The 18384-nt window shown below is 37.0% G+C and overlaps 1 protein-coding gene across 1 annotated transcript; it reads left to right on the top strand.

Moving 5' to 3' along the window:
• Window positions 1-2367: 2367 nt before the first annotated feature.
• LOC149955593 (uncharacterized) lies at window positions 2368-11184 on the top strand. Its single transcript, XM_090165330.1, has 4 exons — window positions 2368-2541; window positions 4616-4925; window positions 8339-8538; window positions 9396-11184. Exons 2-4 carry the CDS (start codon window positions 4634-4636, stop codon window positions 11040-11042), a joined length of 2139 nt encoding a protein of 712 aa, XP_090021456.1. The 5' UTR covers window positions 2368-2541; window positions 4616-4633; the 3' UTR covers window positions 11043-11184.
• Window positions 11185-18384: the final 7200 nt, after the last annotated feature.

Here is an 18384-nt window from a genome sequence, read left to right on the forward strand (position 1 = left end):
TTATGTACAGGCCCTGATTCCCCTGTTCCGAATCAAAGGAATCTGGGCGGAAATGTTAAAATTTTCCGGAATCAAAGAATCATCTTCAGATCGGAAATCATAACCGAATCATGGAATCTAACAGGGTATCAATTTCGAATCAATTAATCATCTCAGTAGTCTGGAATCGTACCAGAATCGTGGAATCAGCTCAGGAATCTAGAGATGGAATCTTTTCGGTGAATCATGGAGGATATGAATCGGAATCGCGCCCGCTAGATCGCACCACTGAATCTTGGCTTCTTCGTCTATTTTTTCTTTTGTTAGCTACGTAGTTTACAAATCCACAACGAGGTCGGTGTGGGGATGGGGCGTAACTCTCCCAAGGCCGTTGGGTATGGTGGGGGGCGCGTATGTCTTCCGAAAGAGGTGTAGAAAAATGGTTCAAGTTGGGTGTAGTGGGGAGGGGGGGGGGTAATGGTCCAATTGCACAGTTCCCATTAGCGCAAATGCAATTTTGTTGTTTTCCATTGGCGCGAGTTTCACTTGCGCATTTTTAAATAACAGTTTTCCACTTGCGCGGCTCCTCATGACTAAAATAATATATAAATTTAATATATATTAATTAATTAATATATCAATTTCATATGTATTGTATAATAACCTTAATGAGAATCAACTAAGAGTATAATGGTCTTAAGGGATGAGTTAGGAAATACGGAATTTAAAATTGTGATTATTTGGAATCTTGCAATCAACGGTTTTTTGAAGGAATCCACGAAATCGAAGGTGAAATGAGAAAAATCAATTTGGATTTCGGAAGAATCAGAATGGAATCAAGAAATCAAATGGAATAAAGGATTTTTGGAAACATTGAGAATCAACTCTAAGATTCCTAGATTCCGAATGTTGTACGCATTTTTATTAAGTGACGGACACCTCGTGCATGACTTACTACAACAAAATGACTATTATTACGAACAGAAAACCGTGGTGAAGGATCACGAGACGTTACTCTCGACGCTGTCGTTAATAAAGATTCTACTAATATGATTCCATTACCGTGTAAACTTCCAATGCGCTTTGCCTTTCTTTATTTGAAATAACTCATGGTGTCAGCCAAAAACCTCAGACACCAAAGAAACTAAACAAACGCCTAACAAAATCGACAGATATTATAGTAAAGCAATGGAATTCAACATAGATTAAAATATTCATAAATTTACAATAACAATAGAACTGAAACCTGGGAAGAGCCCCCAAAAGAGCAGATTAAAAATACACACTTGCCAAATTTAGCCTTTTCAGTTTACACAGAACAACGTGACGGCCAACCCGAGAAACTCACGCACTGCAGAATTTCAGTCTGCGAAACAGACAGCTTTTAGTTTATCACCTGCTGCAGATGAAAATTCAGCAGCTTAAGTTAAAACTTATACCGTTGGCCGCTACTTGTCTCTATATAAACTGTAAAAGTGGATTTGGCAGCCCACAGCAAAAGACGCAAAACCCGATATCAGATGTGGATATCCGCATCTACCGATATCAGAAGTAAATGAACCGAAGTTATCAGACCGCTATACTAAGCGCATTTTCCTTATGAGATCTCCCTTTAATCGACGTTTTCAAATTTCGCGCCTTCATAGCTCCACTATCGCCATCTATCGACTAGTAGGTGATGACGTGTTTATCGAATGTGGATACCCACAATTCCCTAGTGTAATTTTTGGCGGGAACTTAAGGGGGTTAAACTTTGATGGATTTTCATCTCCCTACGTTAAGGAAAATGCCTTTTAAAATTTTGGCCCTCTCCTGTAACTTCGGCGATATAGATACCAAAGTGTTCTCAAAGTTTAGAGCTCTTTACTTAACCCCAATATAGTGAAATTGTGTCTTCTATCTTCTAACTTTAACAATTACAGATGGCACGTTGGTGCCCAAGTTATCTGTTACCACACTTTATGGAGCACGTGCAAAAAACGTTCGCGATTCGCGACCGAAAACTATCGCTACGCCCCCTTTTGGTTTCCCATTGAAAGTTAGATAGGTAGCAGCTAAAGCAGCCGCTATTAGTTATTCCTCATCGTTATTCGTAAATTTTTATTTTACAAATAATGATACTTGCATTTTAATATAATTTCTACATCGCTTGCTTATATTTTGATAAGTTTATTTACGAAAAAGGTTCTTATGACTTTTTAATTTGTCCATAGCTACCTCGGATAAGCTAGCGCCGTTACGCCACCTAGACTAGTTTCGGTAGCGAATAGATTTAGGTCAGTAAACATAATTTATTTTACTGAAGGGTGGTGCTAGCATATGTAACATCATTAGTAATGAGTAATTATGTTACAAATGGTGCTAGGGTAGACATTTGTTTAGGTAGGGGCCGCCTTCCTAATAGACCGTAGATTTATACCATACATTTCACTGCTTTGTGTAATTTAGTCCACGAAATATCAGTTTCTTCGTGTCTCCGCAGCTACATCACAATTTTCGCGGTTAACAGACAGAACAATTGTCATTTTAGGGGCTTTTACAACGAAGTAAACAATTAAAAAGGTACGTAAATATTTTAAATTTATTATCTTTTATTATAATTTAAATAGTAAATGGGAAACATTTAGATATATAAGTTATGTTGTTAAATATTTATAATATAGGCAATTGCTCATAATATCATTTAGGATTCATCGATACCGTTAGGCCTATGACGAGGTAAAAATGTTGTAATGCGGAACTCAAAATTGAATGAATGTTATATAAATAAGGGGTAATTGTGAATCACCAGCCCCACTCTTTTTTGTTTGGTTTTATTTAGGGGAAAGCCCAGTTTGGAAGAAAAACGATGGTATTTTTTTAGCTATCGCAAATGATTATTAGTTAAACGAACGCGTTTTGAAAATCGCCAATTTCAATGCATTATCGTAACTAGTGAAATGGAAGTTCTATACTTCTGCTCCCGAGATAGAGCAGGACCCGTGAAATCAAATTTGGTTTTTGATGTGTACTAAGGAGTAATACTGAATTAGTAATTTGTAGTTGTTTTAGATTACATGAAGTAGAAATGCGTGTGTAGACTATACTTTACTCTTATAAATAGGGGATTTGGGTGTTAACTGAATATTTAAATGATATGTACCTCAATCAATTTCGTTTTCCATGTTTTGAGCACTTGTAAAACGTGATGACGTGCTGTTTTTGAGCATTTTCTTTATTTAAGTCGACGACTATCGGGAGGTGTCCTAGGTTTTTGGCCTAAAAGTTAGCTTTTGATTATAGTACCTTATCGTTCCTTGGCTTGATTTTTTATGTATATAAGAAATTTTTCCACGAAATTTTGCATCGTCCATCGGCCGTTTGACTATAAGGGTAGTACCTAGCCTAACGCACCGAGTATTCAAGTGTTCCCCAACCCCATTCTTGCTATCACGATGGGCCTTCCATAACGCAACCTAGAGGACAGTACATAACCTAACGCACCTAGTACTGTTAAAACCAATATTAACTTCCTCTTAAGATTTTTAGGCCAAAACTTGGGACACCTACGTTATCTTCCGATAGTCGCCTACTTTGGCCTAAAATAAAGAAAATGATCAAAAAACGGCACAAGCTACAAGTGCTCAATACGCGGTAAACGAAATTAATTGAGGGGCATTAAATTTAAATATGTATAATGATATTTAATATTTCATTAAAAATCTTCCCGTGATCTACACACCTGCTCAATACGCAGAGAACGAAATTAATTGAGGGGCATTAAATTTAAATATGTATAATGATGTTTAATATTTAATTAAAAATCTTCCCGTGATGTACTACACCAACATTTTCTATTTTTTGGTTTTGATTAGTATAAACGAAAATGAAAGTTTGTGTTCATGTCTTCTACTCTATCTTGGGGGCAGAAGTATAGAACAGCCAGTGAAATCTCATTTGCCCGATAACTTTTTATTTGTATGTTTGCGGAAATTAATTAATACACCATTAAATTCAGCGTAAAAAAATGCTATCAATAAATCGTAACAAAAACTAAAACAAAAAGGGGGGCCTATTCTTCACATTGGCCAAATAAGGTTATATTTTATCGATTTCAACGGCTGTTTGTTTTGTGGTAGACTAATGATTTTTCATTATCGCTTTAGATATTTGTTTTTTAAACGGAATTTAAGTAAGAAGGACCAAAAATATATATTATTGTTAATGTTTAAACACGCATTAGGAAAACAGTTAAAGATAAATGCATGGCAGGGTTCGAAGACGACCTGGAAAAGTCAGGGAATTTGAAAATTGTTCCAAAATGTCATGTACAAATCAGAAAATTTAAAAATGTCCCCATAAAGTCAGGGAAAAATCAAGAAATTGGAAAATGTCCCCATAAAGTCAGAGAATTTTTAAATTACCCCCATAAAACATACAAATACATTTTGAAAAGATGTTTTAAAATTACATATTTGGCAATATTCTAAATCAACCCAATCATTTATCCTACAAAAATTGTCATGCAAAATTTGGCAAATTGGTCAGGGAAATTATTCCCGGAAATTTTGTACGAAACCTGTGGATGGATATATAAATAAATAGTCATTATGTTATACTTAAAATCAATGTTACCGTAAAATTAATTTGTTTATAGCGAGCATAACTTGTAAAAATGGCTTTCGCGCGCCCAAAGGGAGACTTTCTTAATGACATTTTCGACGCCATTATTAACCAACGAATTATCATCAGTAGAAATACGAATAAGGAGTATATTCTAAGACAGTTCCAAAACACCAAGGAAGCTACCGATCCCAAAAACATCGCTAGATTGGGCAAGTACGTCCTCTATTCTTCAGTCTCTAGGGACCAACAACACTTAAGTCCAGAGCTGGACGTTAACCTTGTAGCCGAGAATGTCGTGGACATCATTACCCTAGCCAAGTCTCTTGACGAAATCCTTATAGGTAAGAATTTAGATTTAAAGTTTCCTGCGACCTGAAGTAAATAAAATCTGTTACGATAATTATATCCGTATTATCAGGAAACTATAGAGGTGTACACTTGGAGTGTCTAAGGTTCCATTGGGACGGTGATACGAAAGCGCGTCGAGAAAAAGGCGGGGCTTAACTACGTCAAGTGTAAGACGTAACACGATATTACAAATTTATTGGCTCGAGGTTTGACGCGAAAACAGTGCGTCGTCATTGTAACAATTAGGGGATCTTCCCGCGCAAAATAGGCTTATATAACAATGGATTTAAAAACCTCAATTTGTTATCGTACTTAATATTTTAAAGTAATTATAATGTTCTTCGCGAAAGAAGTGTAGTGATACTTAATTTCAGGTATTTGTATGGTTATAAAAGAGATAATCAGGTATTCTAATAATATAATAACCATGACTAGGTTTAATGACGAGTTTTCGTCGAATGAGGGTAGCGAGGCGCAAGAGTTTTTCTCGTGAGATTTCCCGCTTTAAGATAGGCCCATTTCTACGAGTTTCATCAAGGCCGTAGAAATCTTCCTTAGACTTTCGTAGTGTATACTTATATAGTTTCCTGGTATTATCTTAAGTAACATAATATCAATGAGTATCACATTTCCTATTATTTAATGTTTATTTCCTGACGGAACCTTTTTTCGACACTGACACTCTCGCCAAGCTCCGACTTGGACTGGCACTAGAACTGAGTAGCGTGTTATCATCCTTGGTGGTAGTATATTTATCCATGGGCATATTTAGACACTAGGGAGCTCTGTGCTGATAACGAAACCTAGATTGCGCCGTAGCTCTAAAATAAGTTCGGTGATACTTTTTCCTAATTGGCATAATTCTTGTTTTTATGGTAGATGGAAAACATGTACCCTTCACAATCTGTTTATAAAAGGAGTTTCGGCTAAAACCAATTACGCTGTGGTATTTCCAAAATCAATATATCCATAAAATATAATGTATAAACAGTACATATGCCCAGAGTTGGGCAAAACTCGGAGTTAATTTTGGCGAGTGATTTTCGCCCACACTTTTCTCACTCCACTCTCAAATCAAAAACTCAACTCTTACGATTGGAGTTTTCACTTTTTAGTCACTCGCCGAGTGAGCAATCGGGGAAAAGAGTGAAGGTGGTCAAGGTCAGCTCTTTCACTCTTATCGATTTTCCAGACTATTAAAAGAAGGCGGAAAATTCGAATTTAAAGTTAAATTAATGACTTTACTGGAGTGCGGGGGGCCATCTATTAACGGGAAGGGAGGCTAAAATATCCTTTTTGGAACGATTTCAAATTTCCCGACTTCAATTTCAAGTTTCCCGCAAAGAATGAGAGTGAAATAAATGACCTTGACTAAATCTCACTCTTTGAGGAAGAGTGAACTTGGTGAGTGTAGAAAAGCGAATGTGGGAAGGAGTGAAGATTTTTATTTGGTTCCACTCTCACTCTTGAGGGAGAGTGAATCTCTAAAAATCACTAGCGATTTTGCCAATGTCTGCATATGCCTAAGCAGTGCAATTTTGACTTAAATTTTATCACACATATTCCGATTTATTTATTATTTCTTACTTATTATATTTTCTTAATTAAACCAATTTTTTATGGAAAACATTGACAAATAATCCCACGTACGAAAATTCATTTAGTAATTTTGTTTGGATTTGAAATATGGCAAAGTTAATAATATGAACCTGAAACCGCGACGGACCAGACTACAAAGCGAACCAATATACCGTTAATTTTTTTAACAAAAAGACTATACTAAGTTTTGTAACACTGATACTGGAGATCGGGAACATTGGCAATGGACAATTTCGGAAGAAAGCCATTCCCACAGAAGAAGCGCAATGTCCTTTAGAGTCGTAATGCGTTGTACGAGGAAATTATATATGTATACACTTGGAATGTCTAAAGGTCCATTTCCACCGTGCCCCGATAGTGGCTGGAGAATCGGGCGGGGTTTAAAATTACGTCGAATGTAAGGCGAATTGATTGGCGGGCTGCCGTAGCTAAGAAGCTACGCTGATGACAGAAATGATAATTTAGACTTATTCGAAAATGAATTTAACAAACCCTGCTTAGTTCCCACACTGAAGATCTCACACAGAATATCTTGGATATTTTTTAATGTTCTGCACGAAAACGGTAGTTCCGTGTAAAATCAGGTATTTAGATGGTTAGAGAAGAGCACGGAAGCAAAGTGAACTTCAATTCGAGACAACGCTTAATGTCGACCAGAAGGCGAGTTTAGCCTATAACGTTGCGACCGAAAATCTCCGCTGTAAAACACGCCTGTTTCAATGATAATTATCAGGACCACCATAGTCTTCTTTCAACATTCCACGTGACTACAGATATAATTTCCTGGTTTGTGATTTGACGGGAAGATACATTTTTCATTTTAATGGCATACATCGTACAAAATCTGGAAAACCTGGATAATAAAAAGGATCTCCAAAATAGATAGTTAGTATCGTGTAGCAGGATTTTTTTTGTTTCCAAGTATTTTCCCGAATCAAAGCCATCGAAAGTTAATTATCTATAATTTGTAGTGCTTTATACATTTATTGGAAGCAGCAATCCATACCTCTACTTGGAATGCTTGTCGCTGCAGATTTTCGTCTCGATGTTGCTGACGGTTTTTTGACGTCACTTTCTTAACTTAACAAACAACTACGTGAGAGGGGAGCGAGCGCAGAGGGGATTTTTATCTCGTAGGCGGGGCCAAAGCCGTCAGAGTGATCTTACTTTAAAGGCCGAGAACAGAGATTCCATTTTCTCGTGCGCGAATTTAAACCCCGAAAATTTGAGTGACAGCGTCGACAGCTTGATCGACGGCTCTGACTGTTTTGGAATAGAATATATACAATGAGAATCAAAAAAAGAGGTAAGCTACAATACATGGAATTGTCCAGGCTGTCACTCAAGCTGTCAGAGATGTCAATGAGTTGTCACTCGTCAAAAAATTAAGTACAGGATAAGAGGGGTGGAAATTCACTCTGTTCTCGGTCTTTAAGCGATACGGCAGGATAAGCATTCCTGGTAGAGGTATGGATTCTGGTTGGAATTTAAACCTAGAGACACCAAACAAATGACCAGGAATATTACGTTAAAAGATCGGGAAAAACCTATTAAAGTCTGTCGTATTAGATAACAAAATTGAGTATATCAAGCATGCCCAAATTTCAAATTTAATAGATCACCATTTTGGAGGTTGTTTATGTCGGTTATTTCTTATTATAAGATTTCAAGTAGTTTCTAGATAGATCTGTTGAAGGTCGAGAAGGCCATTTTACGTACCTAGCTGTAGTTGGATACTTCTCTCGTAATAGATGTATTGTAATAAAAATTTACACATGAACTTAAGATCGCCTTATGTGTCACCCAGGGAAAGTGTTTCTGGGTCGTTTGCTGGTAGACGCCATCAAGATAACGGCCATTATGTTCGTGGCTGAAGATCCTGTTGGAGAGCGGGCGATTCGCGTCGTCGTGTACAACTTTCCCCATCATTTCACGACTTTCAAAGCGGGCATGTTCGTGGCCATTGTAAACCCGTATTTTAAAACCACTCTCGATGGGGGATTAGCTGTGAGTATTTATAGTTAATTTTTCTTAAACGAAGCCATAGAGTAAACCACACACATAGAGTGGAAGGCCCTATGGAAGCGCGTGAAACATAAATTCTAACGAGCCAATTTGTTTTAGAGGCGTGAATAAATATAGTCCGAAGAGCATAAAACTTCCTTTTTTATCTAGATATTGTACGTTTCCTTTAGACAAACTTGTTTAATTTACGCCTCGAAAACAAGACGTTGCGTACGAAATGTGTTAACAAGTTTCGCTGTTTTTTTTTTAGATACACACACATCGGTGTCGACCCTAGGCCTTAGACACCAACACACACACAATAACTGATTAATCAGGGTGAGATATGTGTAACGGCCACGCCAACGGGGGGATACTAGGGTACAGGGGTGGGGACACCCGTGGCGGAAGTATTCCGACCACCCGTTGGGGGATGAGTGGTCGTCCTCACACGGCCTTCCACAAACTCTGCCTCCCAGACGATTGGGATTACAGGAGTGAGCCACTACTCCCGGCAAGTTTCGCTGATAGCCTTCCACTCTATGTGAGTGGTTTACTCTATGAACGAAGCCTTACAATTTATCTAACTATATTAACTATTATGTGGGAACGAAATTCTAAGCGCCTATACAGGGTTGCCACAATATCTGGAATATTTAGGGAATTTTAATATGACTCTATAAGTCAGGGAATTAAAAAAAAATAGTATTAAACCTTTACTAAAATATAGGTTAAACAACAACTTCCGGAAATGTCTATGGAAAATCTGGAAAGTCGGGGAATTTAAAAAAATAGACCAGAGAAAGTTTAAGATAACAAATTCACGCTAATTTGTACTTTTTATTTATATTTTTTATTAGTTGCGCAGCGACAAGTCCAAAGAAGTGGTTATTCTAAGTGAAGACTTCATGAAAGACAGATTTCCAAATATCGAGTGGAAAAGTTTGTCCAGCGCTAAATCGACCAAGAAATCATCAAAAAAAGCCGCCATCAAAATCGTAGAGGAAGAACTACCCGAAGGAATCGTGCAATTTAAAAGAAGCGGAAATAAGTACTTCGTAACGGGTGATTACGTAAAAGCCATCGCTTCTTACACTGAAGGATTGTCTCAGTATACTTACGACGAAGACCTTTTATCAAACCGCGCCATCTGCCACCTGAAATTGGAAAATTACCGGAGTGCCTTGGAAGACGCCTCGAACGTCTTGGCGAATAATCCGTCGCACGTCAAAGCCATTTACAGAACCGCCAAAGCTTATATTGGGTTGAAAGACTACGATAAAGCCAAAGAGTTTCTGGATGAGAAGCTGAAAACTGATGTCCCCAAAGAGGACTTTACGCCACTGCTAAAATCGATTGAGGACTACATCGACCAGAGAGATTTCGGTCATTATGATATGGCGAAACTTCACGTCTCCATGGGAAAAGCCGTGGTACACGACCTCGCCGATTACGTAGGGCCGGTTAAAGTAACCGACGTCGGTTACAAGGGGCGTGGCTTAATCGTGACCGAGGATGTCGAACCTGGTCAGTTGCTTTTGAGCAGCAAAGCTTTCGGTATACACTTTTCCGAAGTGGAGGAGAAAGGCCTCAGCAACACGGCCATCGCCAGTGGATTTAAATCGGAACGATCTTTGCTTAACATCATCAAACATAAAATTTCCAAAGAGCCAGAGAACGGCAAACAGCTCTACGCTCTAACCGCGGGTAGAGCATTAGGTCACCTCAATCCCGATACAGACGACTGTACCAAAGTTGATAAGAAACGCATCCAAGCTATAATTAACATCAACGGATTGGAAATCGGGCTCGACGAAGGCCATTGCAGAGGTTTGTGGATAATGCCGTCCTACATAAACAACGACTGCTTCAACTGCAACGTCAGCGTCACTTTGTTCGGAGACGTCTCTCAGGTACGATGCTTCAAACCGATGAAGGCCGGAGATGAACTTCTCATTCCGTATCGGGAACACGCCTGCCCTCTAAGACAACGAATATTCGCCTTCCAAGTAAAAGATTTCGTCTGCAAATGCGATCTCTGTCTCTACGAGTCTCGGGAACCCAAAGATCGATGCTCACGGAGAGACGCCTTGCTGGCAAAGTACCACGATGACCACTTCCTTCATCCGAAGAAACTGAAACAGATCCTAAAGAAACTCCGTCAGCTTTCCGAAGATTCTCCGTTCGCCCAGCATTACGTCGCTCTTCCTCTAATGTCATTGGCGAGTGCCTACTACGACATTGATGACGTAAACAGCGCCATTGCCGCTTACGAAGAATTTCTTCACGGTTGGGAGAAGTACGGTGGCGACATTACAGCTCTGCTGTATCGAGTGAGTGCCAAATTGTTTTCCCTTTATTTCGAGAAATACGATATGGCTAACGCCGAAAAGTGGCGCTGTAAACTTCGGGAGTACGTCAGGCTGAATTACGGAAGTAGCGAAGACAATCTTCTGGGGCATATGTATCCTGGAATCCTGGCGCGTTTCGCCTTCGTCGATGCTTAAAGGCCACTCGTATCTGTATTTTTAAGTTCTAAAGCCTGGCGCAGTTAAATATATTCAATTGTCTTCCGTTTCTTTTATAGACTTTTGTACAAAATTAACATAAAACGCATGTACTGTCTATATCTATCTTATTACTAATAAATATTAAAGCATTAGTTCTTCGTCAGTTTGATTGGTACAAACCAGCAAAGGGGGAAGGTAATGGCTAACCGGGCACTTGCATATTTTCCTATTGTAGGTTAATCAACATCATTCCAGAGGTTACTTGTACTCCACCGAATTTTGTTTCCCGGCAGACCTCCCATTTGAAATTTTAAAATGGATGTGCCAAACTTTCTATCTAGTAATATGACTGGATAGAATTAGACAATACTAACCACTTATTTTTATGGCGAAGACCGCGTTCAAGGTTGGCCTGTCATATCAAATTTTATCGAACACCGTCTAGCGTCAATTTCGCCGTCAAGAGTTTCTTGCTCGGAAGGTGGAACACTGAGAACACCATTTAGAGCACTTATGAACCACGCAGGTTTAACCACAAGACTAAGGAAATGTATTGGGGTGGCGGAGCACTTTCGCTTCGCAGTAAGAAGAGCAGGGTTCGTTCCCAGCTTGTGGCACTGGGTGAACCCCGGAACTATTCCTTCTTTGAGCTCTGATTGGCTGAGATCTGACTATCATCTGCCACGGCGTTTGGTCCATTTGCCAGTTACACGGCAGCATTCTAGTTACTTGTGAGATTTCTATGGTCGGCAGTGATGGTTAGTCGAGGAAAATTTCCCAGATCTAGGAAATTTTTAACCCTAAAAATCCAAAAAGGGAAAAGGGAAATCAGGCTAAAAATTTGCGAAATCTAAGGAAATTCCACGTAGGGTGATTTTAAAGTGAAGTTACTAATCTAAATAATCACAATATTTAAAATAATTGATTTAATTTTATGAAAATTAAGAGTAATTTTAGCAAGAAAGCTTAATGTTTTCTATTAACCTGGCACCCCTGCAATTTTGCTTTCCACTTTTTCGTTTTATTATCGAGGACTCGTCTGCCCCTCGGAATGGTGACTGTGGTCGCGTGCAGTGTGATAAATTATATAAACAATTATAATTAATCTAATAATTTCTAGTTTCTAGTCATCTAACTCTGTTGATTAAACTAATGGGGAAAAGTAAAAAATCGTTATTTCGTGTAATAACGTACTGTTTTTCAGCTAATTATTCTATTACATATAAAGCAATGAAATGTATTTAGATAATTAGAAAATTATAAATATATAATTTATAGTTTAATATTGGTTACCTAGAAGGCGCTATGTGTTAAATATCACTTTCTGAAAGCTAACAATGAAACTTGGGAAAATTTTGGTCAAAAAGGGAAGTTTTAAGTCCCTGTGAGGGAAATTTCAATTTTGGCGACTTGACATCACTGTCGGTCGGACGTTAGCACACCGTACAGACGCCCAAATGTCCGGTTTGTCTAGAGCCTATGGACATCCCTGGCCTCTAGAACGATCCGAGGGATGTCAGCTGGATTTTTAATAGTTCATCTGGGGTTTTATTTTGGATTAATTTTGCGCCAGCAACGACGTCTATGGGACGTTAATTACTATTTAATTTTAAAAATAATTTATTCACAGTAAATTTAAAATTTTCAGTGAAACTTTATTTAATAATTTAAAATATGAAATACATACAATTGTGAATTAGAAAAAAAATATTGCAAACCATACATATTTTCTGCTATTTTAATTTTGAAAGCTATACATTAATTTATTAATGCATTTCAATAAATTATCGCTTTATAAATTTGAGCTTTCAGTGAACCCTTGACTGAGAGTGAAAAATAATAAAATGTAATGGGCCAAAGTGAACCACCCCAAAACTTACTTTTGGAGTTACAATTTGTCTAAATAATTGAATTAGGACTTTATGTAAACCCTTGAATGAGATTGAACAATAATATAACCTAAAAGCAAAATAATAAAAAGTTATGGCCAAAATGTACTTTGAAAGCAGCTAATCATCCGCTCCTGTCAAAGACCACTGCAAAACTTACTATTGGAGTAACAATTTCACTAAATAAACTACTGCTTTATAAATTAGGGCTTTAAGTGAACCCTTGAATGAGAGTGAACAATAATACAACCTAAAAGCAAAATAATAAAAAGTTATTGCCAAAATTTACTTTGAAAACTGTGATTGTTCCGCTACTTTTCAAGGAGACCACCGCAAAACTTACTTTTGGAGTTACAATTTCACTAAATAAACTAATGATTTATAAATTAGGGCTTTAAGTGAACCCTTGAATGAGAGTGAACAATAATACAACCTAAAAGCTAAATAATAAAAAGTTAGTGCCCAAATTTACTGTGAAAACTGTGATTGTTCCGCTACTTTTCAAGGAGACCACCGCAAAACTTACTTTTGGAGTTACAATTTCACTAAATAAACTACTGATTTATAAATTAGGGCTTTAAGTGAACCCTTGAATGAGATTGAACAATAATACAACCTAAAAGCTAAATAATAAAAAGTTATTGGCCAAAATTTACTTTGAAAACTGTGATTGTTCCGCTACTTTTCAAGGAGACCACCGCAAAACTTACTTTTGGAGTTACAATTTCACTAAATAAACTAATGATTTATAAATTAGGGCTTTAAGTGAACCCTTGAATGAGAGTGAACAATAATACAACCTAAAAGCTAAATAATAAAAAGTTAGTGCCCAAATTTACTGTGAAAACTGTGATTGTTCCGCTACTTTTCAAGGAGACCACCGCAAAACTTACTTTTGGAGTTACAATTTCACTAAATAAACTACTGATTTATAAATTAGGGCTTTAAGTGAACCCTTGAATGAGATTGAACAATAATACAACCTAAAAGCTAAATAATAAAAAGTTATTGGCCAAAATGTACTTTGAAAACAGCGAATCATCCGTTCTTTTCAAAGCAGCTCGACCAAATAAACCATCAACTTTAACATCAATGGATTGAAAATCAAACTCGACGTAGGATACTGCAGATGCGTGTGGATCAGTTTTATGTCCAAACTCATTATTAACATTTATGCCCATTAGCACGGTTCTCAAAAGCGGTTTCCCAAAAGCACAGTTCCTCATGCGGTTTCCCACGGCCACAGTTTCGTATAAGAGAACAAAGAGTCAAACACATTTCAGATTTTAATCCCTTATTTTATTTCCAAAAATTAACTGTACACTCTAGTTTTCAGAATGCAATAGGTTTAGAAATATTCTTCGATAAACCATCTACATATTCCAAGGCCGATATCCTTTTCGAAACATATTGACATTTTAAATTGTCGATAAGTTTTGAAATTTTGACGAATTTTTTAAACTTGGTAGTTGGAATTGCTCCCGCTGATAGCTGAATCCAAACCGTATCGCCTTAGGACTGTTGAAAAAGGCACTTGAATCGAAATTAAATATTGTTAATTAAAAATATTCATTTTTATTTTGTGTTAATTAATGTTGTATAAGCACGGACTGTACATTTTAGAGGACCGGTATTCCCGAGGTATTTTACGCCCCGTTCGCCGATCAGGCTGACGGAAGTCGCTCAAGGTCATTAACTAAAGCGCTTGTCTTTCGGTCGGCCAGATTTCCAGATAACATGCGTGGGGGGGGGGGGGGGGGACTAGCTCTATGCCTGGTACAAATGACCTTGACGGACTCTCTATTTCGAAGTGATTGATGCACGGGGAAACCAAAAGTCTACAGAGGAAGGCAACGCTTTACTCGTCGTCTAAAATTTACAGTCCGTGGTATAAGTGTAGTTTAGAATATATCTGTAAAAATTCTTCTTAAAATTTGGGCTAAAAATAATTATTGAATTTTTTTTTGTAAATAGTTCTGTAAAAGGATTGTGCAAAGAAAAACCCCACATTTCCTTTCTTTTATATCGAATTTTCTTTTAAATAGTTCGTATATTGTAACAATGCTCGGGATGGGCACTGGCGACGTATAGTCCGGTTGCTAAAACCTGGCTTAGCCGCCCGACTATGCGCTTGCTCGAGGCCAGCCCCAGCTTGATCCCCTCCCAGAGGGGGAACTTATAAATAGGTTGCTCTCCTTCAGAGGGCACTTTCAAAAATGTAAAATCGTCAACGGGTAAAGACCCAAATTTTGTAACTTAGAAAAAATAAATAGAAAATAGACAAAACCTCGTAGTCGTTGTTAGTTATAATTTATAGTTATAGACAGATAGAGAATAAATATAAAAAGAGTGCGACTTGGCATTAAACTAAAGTTCCCCATTAAATAAAACAAAAATTTCAGTCTGATATAAGTAACGATAGCGGCTCTTGTTAGATACCCTGGAACAAACCCCCTCAAAATCTACATGGTATGAATCCAAACCGTATCGCCTTAGGACTGCTCATCGATGAAGCATTTCGTTATGTAGTAGACGTTCGGGTGATTTCTGGCAATATTACCCTTCAAGCGATTGGGCCAACCTATAAGAAATCCCAAATATAGAAGTTTTAATTAATACGTAAACGACCTTCACCATTCAAAGAATCAAAATTTGTTATTTGTCATTTCAACTTATTTTTATACCTTCGACGCCGTTGTTCGTTCGTTTCTGAACTCCATACATGTTCCAAAGCGCTAACGGAATTTTATTTATCCAAGATTCTTCGAAGAACTTCAACAACTGCTGGAAACTAAGCGGAGCGTCGTCGACTATTTCATCAAATACCTGCAAATAAATGACCTAATTATAGTAGGAATGTTTGAAAAATTGCTGTTAAAACACTTTCTTTAGTTGGCAAAAATTCCAAAGATAATAGTTGGTGGCCAACGGACCGAAAAGAGACCATTGATTTACAGAGAATATTTATTTCAAAGTTACGTTTGTAAATTCACTCCGCATAGCCGAGATAAGCGAAGCCTCAAAATCCAAGGTTCCTAGAAAAATCAAAATCAACCATAATGGTCTCAGGGATAAGACGAAACCCAATTCAGCAGTTGAAATTTGTAGTTTTCTGCAAACGTTACGAGTTCTTCGGTTTCCCCTTCCATAAAAATTTGTAGAGATTAACGGTATTAAGCGACTTGCTAGAAAAGTTACTTTCCTAAATTAATATAAATATGCTTTTAGAAATGCTATATACAACACTCTAATAAAAGAAAAATTGATCGAATGATATTTATATGGAGATAATTATCACGCACGCATAATGAAGTAGGTGTACTATTTTTATATATTAACCGCTATTGCCATTGCTACGAGAAACTCTCTCAAAGGCTCTTAAACCTATTTCATTTCGTGTTGCGCTCCAAGGAAAGGTATAGTTGAAATACTTTAATAACATGAAAATGTCTTATTTAAAAAATCAAACTTTTGTTACGATCATAATTTTATGTTTACATTAAAGAACGTTGTAATTACAGTGCTGGTAATTAGCTAGTTTTATTTAAAATATGGAATTTCATAGGTTCTAAGTAATGTTTTAAGTTATGATATTTTCATATGAAGACAGAACTCCGATCTAATGATTTATGCCTTATTTGATGACAGAATCGAACCGCAACGAGAGACGGTATTTTAGCAGTAAGAAATACTGTTTATTTTTACATTTTAGTTTTTATATTTACCAAGACCATTTTAAACAGTAGTTTTTCAAAAAAAGAATATTTTTCATGTAAATTTTAGAGAGTAAAAGCAGTTTGGTTAGTTCTAAGAAATCCTTAGAAAGTGCTTTTGCTTAAACGAAAGAAAACCCCTAGAAGGGGGTTTCTCTGGTTGATACGTAACGTACTTTTAATTTCATCGCTTAAATCTGTCCGTTTCACAATATTAAAAATTTTACAGCCAACGGAAACCAGAGGCCAAGCTTATAATTAAGGGTTGTATTAGCATATATACTGAAGATGTGTTTATTTTAAAATGTAAATAAAATTAATCTTGTACTTTCTCATGTTAATGTAGAACTATTTTGGGTCACTGTTCAAAACAATAAAACCAAATGAACGGATCAAATGTAACTATAAGATGGAGCATGCCAGCTGTAAGTATTTTCGAAATGCAAGATTAGTACGTTTATTTCTTAACAAAAGCACCCTTAAGAATTTTTGATTTGATCCGTCTTCAAACGGTCGTTCATATAAAATACTTGATATTTACAGTTAGTCAAAGGTGTTACCTTAACGAAGCACCGGTACAATGAAAATTCACAGAGAGTTAATCTCCCTCGCTTTTCTTAACGACCTCTCCCCTGTAATTTTAGTAATGTCTATACTAACCACATCCCGAGTAGCCAAAATTGGTTGGGCCACCGAACATTTTTAACAGTTGGTCTGCTACTTTACGTGGGTAGTTGGGTGACTGACTTTGATGTTCGCAAAACCAACTTAATATTTACTCGCTAACCAACTCCTAACCGACGATTTAAAGCCCCTCGCCAACTGTTCGAAAAATCATTGCCAACTTTAAACGACATATACGCCAACTTTAAAGCACCTATATGCTAACTTCAGAAAGGTCAGATCGCCAACTATTTAAACCTCGACTTGCCAACCATTTTTAGCCTTTTGTACCCACCTTTGCCAACTATAAATAGAGCTCCGTGTTTGGATAAGAAATAACCCTTTTTAATATTTCTTTTATATCCATAACGAAACATTATCCAAATTATACAGTAATGTTTGCATATTAAATCGTAGCTGCGAATCATATCTTTAAAACAACAAATTTGTATGACTAATCGAAATCTTGCCATTTTTTTATCCGTTCTGCCGAGCTCTAAGTATAAAGCCTTTATCTTATGAATTTACCTTTTAAATTATTATAACGTTTTTAAATAATAGTGTAAGTTAACTATAATATAATAAAAACATTAAATACTGCGCGACACTGTTAGGGTTTATGAAATTTAAATGACAACATAGTTTGTACTTTAGAACAAATGCTATAAAATTTATTTCAATTGAAAGACGCTTAATAGTCAACTTGAAATAGTTTTAAGCATCTTGTCTTTAAAATAAAAAATACCGTTAGAACAATGCTGCCGGATCTAGTTTTGAAACTCTATAAGGTAAAAATAAAAAGGCTATTTAGAGCGAATATATAGTCTTTACAAAAGCGTTTACGCCAACCATGCGCCACCTGTTAAAAAGAGGAGAAGATAGATAGGGAGTTAAAAATTGAACCGAAGGAAACTACAGCTGGGCCAATCACGGGCCAACAGTATTAAAAAATATTCTAAAATTATTAACGAAAAAGAGAGTTGGCTAAGTGGCTGCTGCCAACTCCAACCCATTGCCAACCCGAAAGCCGAAGAACCAACCCTTTCCCAACGGTTCTGTGCTGTACCGGGGATC

This window comes from Leiobunum rupestre, chromosome 2, assembly GCF_980474605.1.
Source record: "Leiobunum rupestre chromosome 2, qqLeiRupe1.1.hap1, whole genome shotgun sequence".
NCBI classification, from domain to species: Eukaryota; Metazoa; Arthropoda; class Arachnida; order Opiliones; family Sclerosomatidae; genus Leiobunum; species Leiobunum rupestre.

Coding starts and splice junctions, on each gene's coding strand:
- LOC149955593 (XM_090165330.1), top strand. CDS start 4,634: ATGGCTTTCGCGCGCCCAAAGGGAGACTTTCTTAATGACATTTTCGAC. Junction 4,926..8,338: donor TCTTGACGAAATCCTTATAG/GTAAGAATTTAG, acceptor TGTGTCACCCAG/GGAAAGTGTTTCTGGGTCGT. Junction 8,539..9,395: donor CTCTCGATGGGGGATTAGCT/GTGAGTATTTAT, acceptor ATTTTTTATTAG/TTGCGCAGCGACAAGTCCAA.